The following is a 9,292-nucleotide window of genomic DNA, read 5'->3' as shown; positions in this document are numbered from 1 at the left end:
TAGGACTGATGACCCAACAAACTGGACCTGAGATTTACAAGTCATGCTGTGCTCTTTCTGGCTCAAATACTAATAAAATTCTTTGGCTGTAACTTAGTAAAGAAAATGGAAGAGCTAGAACCAGTCCCCAGTTTGCTGTACCATCATTGTGTCAGCAACTGCCAAGGTAACAGAAGCCTAGAATTTTATTTCAGTCAGTAAACTAAGCAATTATGAGTCAGAGTATCTTAGATACAAGGGGTATATGATGAGTAAGAAAGCTCCATTTTTATACAATCATTTTTCTGACCATATATGCTATCAAATTTTTACTGAATCTGCTGCATCTATTTCATCTGCTGGCAAGGAGGATAGATATCACATTCCTGGGACACAATTCCCAAAGAACTCATTGGAAGTTTCCTATGTACAGTGCTGGATTGAGTCCTTAATTTGTGAATGCATTTGGGCTGGAGCCTGTTTAGATGTTAGCATGTGCACTGTTTAATATCCTATAATGCATTACCTATCTGACTTGTAATTTATAAGCAGAGGTGATGTGCTATATATTATATATGATGTGTGTATTTTAAGTATTAAAAATTGTTTGGGGCAGTATTAATGGTAAGTGATTACTAAAACCAAGGCTGTCTCCCAGGGAGCTTAGAATGGAAATTGGATTTCATCCACTAACAGCCAGGTTTTAAGCCCGTGTATTAGGAGGAATCGAGTCAGCAGCCATGCCGCGCACACACACACATCAATACGAATTTAGCACAGAGCGTGGTGTAGCGCAATAAACACACGTCCCTAAATTTTGTACGGAATTGATGCTCCAGAATTGACCACTACCGTCACAGTTACAGCAGTTTGAGACTTTCTTCAAAGGAAAAGAATTAATAAATAGCAGAGTGAAATAGTAAAAATGCTTTCCTGGTGCACAGACAATTCCCCGAGCCATGCCTCCCGCTCCCGCCCCCCCCCGAATCTTACAACCTTTTAATATTCCACCTGAATAATTTGAGATTTGTAAGCAGAAATAACCTTCGCCGCAGTGAAATATCTTTAAATTCTCTAAAAAATATTTAGGTAAGCAACGCGGCTTTGTGTCGCACGGCTCCGGCTAGACCGGCTGTCACAGCGTAACAACAATATCTATTAATTTCTTCCCAAGCCTGCGCGATGCAGCCCGGCGCGTCCGCGGCTCCAGCGCGGAGCGGCAGCGCTGCCCCGGGCCCGCACCCGCGCTGTCCGGCGGGGACGGAGGAAGGGCCGAGTGCTGCAGCCCGCCTCGCCGAGGACACGTCCCCGCTACCCCACCGCCTGCTCGGGCGATCTCAGCCCTCCTCCCACGCAGCTGCGGGCCTGCGAGGCGCAGCGCGTAACCCAGGTGACGCCGCATCCCGGCGGGGACCCTCCCGCGGCGGCCCCCGCGCACACCCGCCCCGCCGCCGCCGCCGCCGCCGCCCCCGCCGCAGAGGTTAAACCGCCCCCGCCTCCCCACAACGGCTCCGCCAGCGCGGCCGGCATTGGCGAGACGCTGCAATCCCAGCCTCTCTCTCTTTTGTTCCCATTGGCCTCATCTCCCGCCTGTCTCCCATGGAAACCCCGCCCTTCTGTTTTATCATCCCCCCCCCATCACCCCCACCCCCCCGCCTGCCCTCGTACACCCCCGTCCTTGTGCCCCCTCCCATGGTTTGTAACCTATCCTGCCTTTAGGGTTTGTGCGGTGCAGCCGAGGGTGGCGGCCCCGGCCCCAGGCAGGCGCCCGCGGTGCCGGGGCTAGAGGCGAGCAGCGCCGCGCCACCCCGGCAGCGATCCCCCTCTCCACCCCCGTGCACGCCAGCCCGACAGCGAGGGAGGGCACGGGAGCCCGGCAGCGGCGGCGGGCAGCTGAGCCGCAGCGTCAGGCGCGGCACTGGGGCGGGCAGGGGCGGAAGGGGGCTCAGAAACAGCGTGAATCATCTCCTACTCTCTCCCTCGCCCACCATTTGCACCGCTCGCTCCCTCCTTCTCCCCCTCCCTTCTTCCCTCCCTCCCTTCCCACCGATTCTGTCTCACTCGTTCTCTCTCCCCTCCTCTCCCACTCACTCTCTCCCCTCCTCTCCTCTCCTCTCCCACTCACTCTGTCCTCTCCTCCTCCTGTCTTACTCTTTTCATTCTTTCCCCTCCTCTCCTCTCCCCCTTTCTTTTCCCTCTCTCGCCCCCCTCGTTCCCCTGTCTCCCTTCTCCTCATCTCCTGACACTGCACTGCAGCTGCTCCTCCAGTCCAGTCCTGCCCGCTTCCCTCCCTCCTTTCCCTTCCCTCCCCCCGGGTGCCAGATAAACAAGGCGCGCAGCATCCTCGACAATCCCGATCTTAGCTCTACATTTTCGAAAAGGACAAGAGAACGGGACAAGCCCCCTCCCCTCCTCCTCCTCCTCCACCCCCTTCCTTCTCCTCCTCCTCCTCCTCCTCCTCCCCCCTTCCCTCCCTGCCCCCCCACCAGAGAAGGGAAGAGACAATTCTCCTCCGAGCAGCAGCAAACATGATGGCGGCAGCTCCCATCCAGCAGAACGGGACCCACACCGGGGTTCCCATAGACCTGGACCCGCCGGACTCCCGGAAAAGACCGCTTGAAGCCCCCCCTGAAGCCGGCAGCACCAAGAGGACCAACACGGGCGGTGGGTATATCCTCTGTCACCTCCCTCCCACCCCCACCCCCCCGCCCTACCCACCCACCTCTCCGCTTCCCTACCTGCCTGCCTGCCTCTTCCAATCCCCCAGCCCCCCCCCCGCGCCCAAAGATTCCCATTTCTCTAATGTTATCATTCATCAAAATGGCGTCGGTTTTCAGCATCTACCAGTCTTTTTATTTAATATCCACGCTGGGGCTGCACAGCCGTGACCCTACGGAGGCGAGGAGGGAGCACAAGGGGCTCCCGCAGCCCGGCTATCTCCCTCGCCCGTTTTAAGGATGGGCGACAATAAATGGCAGCTGGAAGGAGACGGCAAACGCTCTTCCCTCCTTTCACATCCTCGGGGTCGCAAGTTGAATTTCAGCCTTGCCGTGCGTTTTCCTCCTCCTTGGCCTCACTTCCATTGTCAGCGCGTACACGGCGTGTGTTTGCCGTGCCGAGCCGGGGGCGAGGGCTGGCTGGTGGCGGGGGGAGTCGCCCCTCGGCTGCGGGGACTCGCTAGTTAACATCCTGCTGTTCCTGGAGGAGATGAGTTATAACGGGACCAGCATCTCCTTTATCCGTTTGCACTGGAGTCGTCATAACAATGCACCGAGGCAGAGGTGAATTTATTTGCCCAATGTTGAGAGCAGTGGTTTGGCTATACATAGTGCATGGTTCCCCAGCTATACGGGTGGGCACCACTGTCACACACAGGCACTAACTGAGACGCTCTGTAGTCTCAGGGAAGAGAAGTATTGTGAACTTCGATAGTTTCTTCTGCTTAGGGGTAAAAATAACCCCAAAGAACCAACTTTATGAAACACGTTTCATGATATTTTGATATCCGTGCCAATGGGACATTGCCATAATTGCTGGGGAGAACACAAGTCTAGGGAACCAGCGTATCCCTGTTGCCTCGCACTTCTTCAGAGACAGTTATGGAAACGTCCTCAGACTTCAGTGTAGCTGGATTTAGCTGTGGCATGAGGGTACTGAAAATTTTGCAGTTTCCAAATCTGACTGGGATCCTTTTTTTTCTTTCTCCCCTCCATTCATTCTATATATTTTTTCCTGTTTTGATGGTGTGCTTTAGTGCTGGTGGTGGGTAGAGGACTGGCATTGTCTATCTTGTCACCTTTTAAGTGTATTTAAAATAAGTGACTTAGGCTTTTGATCAATTGGGAAAAATTCTTCTTAGTGTCCTTTAATTAATGAGCTTAAAAGAGATCATTGTCGCTTAAGAAGTGCTAAAGGAATACATGGGGATTACTTAGGCAAGTGATTCCATCCTCACCATGTTGAGTTGTTTTCTTGGCAGTGGCTGAAATGCTTGGAATAAAACCCCACATTTTGGGTGGGTTATTTGGTAGCAGAGTAGTCGTTTTGCTCACTTAAGAAGAATGCAAGCAATAGCTAATTGCTGTTCTCATGTGTTTGCTAATGACAAACAAATAGCCCATTAGAATTTACAATTCGTTCTTTCCTGGTTTTGTCATTTCTTTTGCAGTATTTCCAAGCAAGGTTGTAGTTGTCACTACCCACGTTTTCATGCAGGGCTGTAGTTTTTTTAAAGGGGTCTGATCATTCCTGCATGCTGTGGTTACCATTGCAAAAAAAAAAAAAAAGCAATCTACCTTTGAAATATAATTGCATTATTATTCTTTAACTGAATTAAGGAACCTCTGTAGGTTCTGTGCTTAGAATAAATGTAGATATTTTAAACTGTCAAAGGCATAGCCTAAACATGTCTTGTATAATGACGCAACTGGTTAGATATAAATGCATGAATTAGTGGAGGAGTTTGAAGATTTTACCTTTTGTTTATTTGTGGGTCTGGGAAGGAAAAATGACAACTTATAACCCATATTAACCATGCATATCTCAATTTTTCAGAGGATGGCCAGTATTTTCTAAAGGTCCTCATACCTAGTTATGCTGCTGGATCTATAATTGGGAAGGGAGGACAGACAATTGTTCAGTTGCAGAAAGAGACTGGGGCCACCATCAAGCTGTCTAAATCCAAAGATTTTTATCCAGGTAGGTGCAAAAATTAGCCAATTCTTTTATTTTTAAGTTCTCCGGCATGTATGTACATTTCAGTGTGTTTCATATATTGATGGTCAAGTGCAGCAGGAGGCATTGTCTCAGAAAAGTATATTTCAAAGTGCAATTGTGAATATAAATATTCTGTTTGTTTTGGCTTGTGGAATGGACTGAACTGGATGCTAACTGCTTGAAATAAGTTTAAAGTAATTTAGAGTATTTCTGCAAAAGAATATTTTCATTAACATTGACTGCTTTATTTTTTAATTTTTAAAAGATCTAGCTTTTAGGCACCAATGTGACAGGTGGCGTAAAGATAATTGTTCGTTTGAAGTTTCCAGACATTATAATGACAATTAAGCTAGAATGAGTAAAAATGAGAGACTGCCTCGTAAAGAATGGGCCATTTACTTTAAATCCATTATGTACCTTCTTTCTGCTTCACTGCTTTGCTCATTGGCTCTGGAGTGAAGTAAAGAGGACAAGTGCTGCTCTTTAGATATTCTTTATATTGTGTTTATCATGATGGTGGAAGAAAGCTCTATTATAAAACTGAAATACTTTGGATGAATAAAAAAATTAACATTTTATATTAGCTGTATTAGTGCACATGAAAAGTTTTTTATATTTGAGTATAAAAATAATAAATACCTGAATTAGCATTCCTCCTTTATAAGATTTCTGAAGAGGGAGTCTTATGTAATGATAGACAAGATTTACCTTCTGCAGTTGAATAATTGGGGATTTTTTCCGAAAGATGAACAAATTAGCATTCTGTAATTGAACTTTGCTCTAGAGGACTTTCTAAAAACTGATGCAAAATAACATAGCTGACACTTCTGTGGTTTGATTTTGTTATTTTTGAAGAGTAACTGGTGGTTTAGAATTGAGTTGACTAGCTGTTGCTGACTTTTTTCTTTTGGAAAATAAGAGCTGCTTTGCATTTGCTCTATTTCAACAAGAGTGAATTCTACAAAATAGCAAAGGCAGTTGGTATGGATGTAAACAGGGCACAAATGTTGGAGCATTTAGCTTTCCTGTTCTCTGACTTTACAGTCAGGCAGAGGTGGATAACTTTTCATTAACAGAGATATTTTGGTCTATTTACCAATATGATTGTTGATGTGGAAATTCTAATGCACCTGTTGTACATCTCCGTATTGAATGCAGTTCATAATACTTAAAAGTCAGAGATTGAAGTGTTGAATGTAGATTTTTTTTTTCTGTTGGAAGTTACATCTTATGAACTGGTGTTTGTTGTTTTTGAAGCTTTTTTTTACTTTTTTTTTTAGGAAGGTAGGAAAAACATGATCCTTTTTTTGAAAGGTATGTTAGGATAAAAAAAATCAATGTAGAATTGTGAAAACTCCTGGAAGAAATAAAGCATTCTAAAGAGCCTGATTGCAGAATTAATAACATAATCTGGGTAAAGAGCTGCAATAGCAAATTAAATTCACTGTCAATAGATGAAAATGAAATAGATTTTCTGCATTATACATGAGGGGTTATGAGATATGCAAGGATGTTACAGAAAATTGGTGTTTATGAAGAATATTCCAAATACCAAATTATGAGCCTTTTCATTTTACTACAGTTTATTTACACTCACTTGGAAAGGATGCTCCAAAGATTAGATCTTTTGTTCAGTGCTCAAGTATAGTTCCTCTGTTTTTGGATTAAGTCAGAATTACTTTTTTTTTGTGTGTGTGGGAAACTAAAGATGCAGCAGTAGTAACAGAAGAACCTTTGAAAAATAAAAAATCGCAAGCTAGAAATGAGAAAAACATTTGTGACATAAACATATTCTCTCTTAAAATCAGCAGCAACAATACAAATAACTAGGGCAGGGACACTCAAACATTTTCACAGTAACAGGTGCAAACAGAGTTCCAGTTCGACTTCATTCAGTCTGCCCTGAATTTGCAGCCACGTTGTGTCGTATGCAAAGTGAGTGTTTTCAGGAAGTTGGTGACTGATACCTGCTAAAGCATGGAGCAGGGATGGGAAATGGATTCCAGCGTGGCTAGCTCTTGTTAGTATTTCTGTTTGCGTCTGACCACCAGCCCATGGAATATTCAGAGGTCCTGTCATTCCTTGAGCTGATGGCTTTTGGGTTTCTTCCAGCCTCTCTTGCTCATATGACATTAGGGAATACAAGCCTTATGAAAGAGCTAAGATGAAGCTATGATTTATTTTTCTTATGAAGTTTTCTAAACAATTGCTGTTTTCCTAATAGATCCTTACCGCTGATGCTTGTGACTACAAATATGTTTAATGTATGTTTCGCTGTGGAATGTTGTGTCGTTGAAGCTTCTATGAAAGTTTTCTGTATTTCCAAAAAGTTTTAGAAAAGTGAGTAAGTTCCTGTTTGGAAAGGAGGAAGGTGCTTGTAATACAGAAGCTACGAGTAGTTCCTATGATCTAATAGTGTTTTTTTCTTTTCCCTCTGTGATATAGGACTTCAGTATGCAGACTGATTTCTGTTGGAATTATTTTTGTGCGTCAAAAGGTGACATAATTACTGAAGAATTATATGGCAGCTCTAATTACAAGAAATTGAAAAAAAAACCAGCTTTGCATTGAACATTTTAGTTTACAAGATAGGAAGCAGTATACAAATACATTAATGTCCACTACAGTTTTATTTTTGAGTGCGCAATTTATTGTTCTCTTTTCAGGTTACCTGCTGATTTTTTCATGTTGTCTGGACTCCTGCAATTTGACTTTGGATATTCTGATTCTTTTCTGTCTATGTCCCCCAAGACTAGCAGAAATAAAATTAAAATGGCAAAATATGTCCTACTTTTAAGCTAAATGGTGCTGATCCTTCTGCGTAGAAAGTACAGTGTGTATTGACTTACTAGATTTTGGTTCAAAAATTAAATACAGATTTAGCCAACTTGATAAAGAAAGTGGCTATTCTTTGAAGCTATTATGATGTATGTTTTTTTTGAATAATAGAAGAAAGATGATTTCTGTTGTCTGAAACTGTCATTGCTTATGTGTTTCTCATTCTGCATTTTAGTGAGCACAGGACTCAAAGCCACTCAGGCCATGTATATTTCTCCCTTGTGAATGCTGCCGTGCACTCTCTCTCTTTCTCTCTCGTGCACAGACTCTCTCCCTGTCCCTCCCTCTCTGCGTTCCCGCCCCGGTCTCACAAATGCACACACATGCACAAAATTATGTTACATCACATCGTGTTGTTTATCTTGCAACAGGATCTTGCCTGGTCTGAGCTTGGTGCTTGAGTGAATTTGAACTTGGTCAGTGTTTTTCAATTTATTGGAATATGATGTCGTAGGTGTACTTAAATGAGATCATATCAGGAGCAGAGATTAATCAAAGCATAATTAAATGGGGGATAAGATTTAACTGGTTTTAGCAACATATTAGATGTATTTGTCTTATAGCAGATTTCTAGTCAGTAATTATATCAATGTTTGGAGAATATAAAAGGTGAGAATTTGCTCTCCCATTCATGCAGACAGTGTATGAAGTAATGTGTGGCTATTTTGTGCTTTTACCGAGGGACTTCTGTTTTTAGATGTTTTCTGTTTAAATATCAGATTTTTTTGAATCGTTCATGTGTTATGGGAGATAGTCTAATCATAATAGCTATGATAGCTAATAGATAGCCAATCATAATGTCAGTGCCCTTCTGAAAACTCTTATTCTGACTCTTAAAGACCTTTCAAAAATGTTGAATGTATAAGTAACACATTAAGTTACAGGAATTTATAATTAATAATCTTTTGCATCATTACTCCTATAAACTGCGAGGAAGGAGAAAGGTGTAATATATCAAGCTTAGCTCTCCATTATTATTTCCTTTATAGAAATAGAGTTTATCATGTTAATTGGTAACTCTTAAAAATAAAAAATTCTAGTAAGGAAAGAAATGTTTAAAAAAAATCAATGCTTGAAATAATGTTGAAGTGAAATACTGCTTTTTCAGCTATCAAAAAGAGTAGTGGTGTTAGAAGCAGAATGGCTTTAGTTAATACCTGTCTGTTGTGCTGGTTCCTTGAAGGGCTTTGTCATACATCAATAAATGCATTTCATTTTTTTTCTTGATCCTACTTTTTTTCTTGAAATGTTGACATGAGCTAATTAGATACTCCATAAGTATATATGTAAGATTTTTAGATTCTGATGCAAACACTTATATGAGTTAATTTAGGGATAATGGAGCTGAGGAAATTACTAAATATTGAGTAGAGATTTCAGAGGTGGAATCTAGAGCTGTATAGATTTTTAAAGTAATCACTCATCTTTGTACTAGTTTAAAAAAAAAGACACCAACCACCAAAAATTCCCAAGTGTTGATTGCCAGCTGTTCAGAGAGATAATTCTCAGTTGGACAGTTGTCTGTTGCCTGGTTACAGAAACGGAATTAAAAAAAAAAGTTAGCTTGTTAGCCAGCAGGTCTGTAGTATTTTGCATTTAAAAGGAAGCTGAAGCTGACTATGTAACTTAGTAGCATCTTGAGATTGTTACATATCTAACTTTGTTCATTGTTCTATGTACTATCATTTAGCAGATGGTAATTTGGTAGGCTTAGAGAAATTTTGAGAAGTTAAAGTAGAAATTTTGCACTCATTTTTTT

The 9,292-nt window shown here is 42.6% G+C and overlaps 1 protein-coding gene across 2 annotated transcripts in view; it reads left to right on the top strand.

Moving 5' to 3' along the window:
- The first annotated feature begins 1,884 nt into the window (after window positions 1–1,884).
- NOVA1 (NOVA alternative splicing regulator 1) overlaps window positions 1,885–9,292 on the top strand; it is a 136,393-nt gene continuing 128,985 nt past the window's right edge. The window contains exons 1-2 of one of the 2 annotated variants that reach the window (XM_054275946.1): window positions 1,885–2,643; window positions 4,534–4,677. In XM_054275946.1, coding sequence (XP_054131921.1) covers window positions 2,508–2,643; window positions 4,534–4,677 — 280 coding nt within the window. In that variant the 5' untranslated portion in view covers window positions 1,885–2,507. The remainder of the gene's footprint in view (window positions 2,644–4,533; window positions 4,678–9,292) is intronic. The other variant, XM_054275945.1, reaches the window with a different exon arrangement.

The sequence above is a fragment of the Melozone crissalis genome, unplaced genomic scaffold (assembly GCF_028551555.1).
Source record: "Melozone crissalis strain CALT ecotype California unplaced genomic scaffold, PUWL_Pcris_2 ptg000018l_1, whole genome shotgun sequence".
Classification (NCBI taxonomy): domain Eukaryota; kingdom Metazoa; phylum Chordata; class Aves; order Passeriformes; family Passerellidae; genus Melozone; species Melozone crissalis.
The sequence above is the reverse complement of the archived record's forward strand: the minus strand, read 5'-3'. Positions and strand labels throughout refer to the sequence as shown.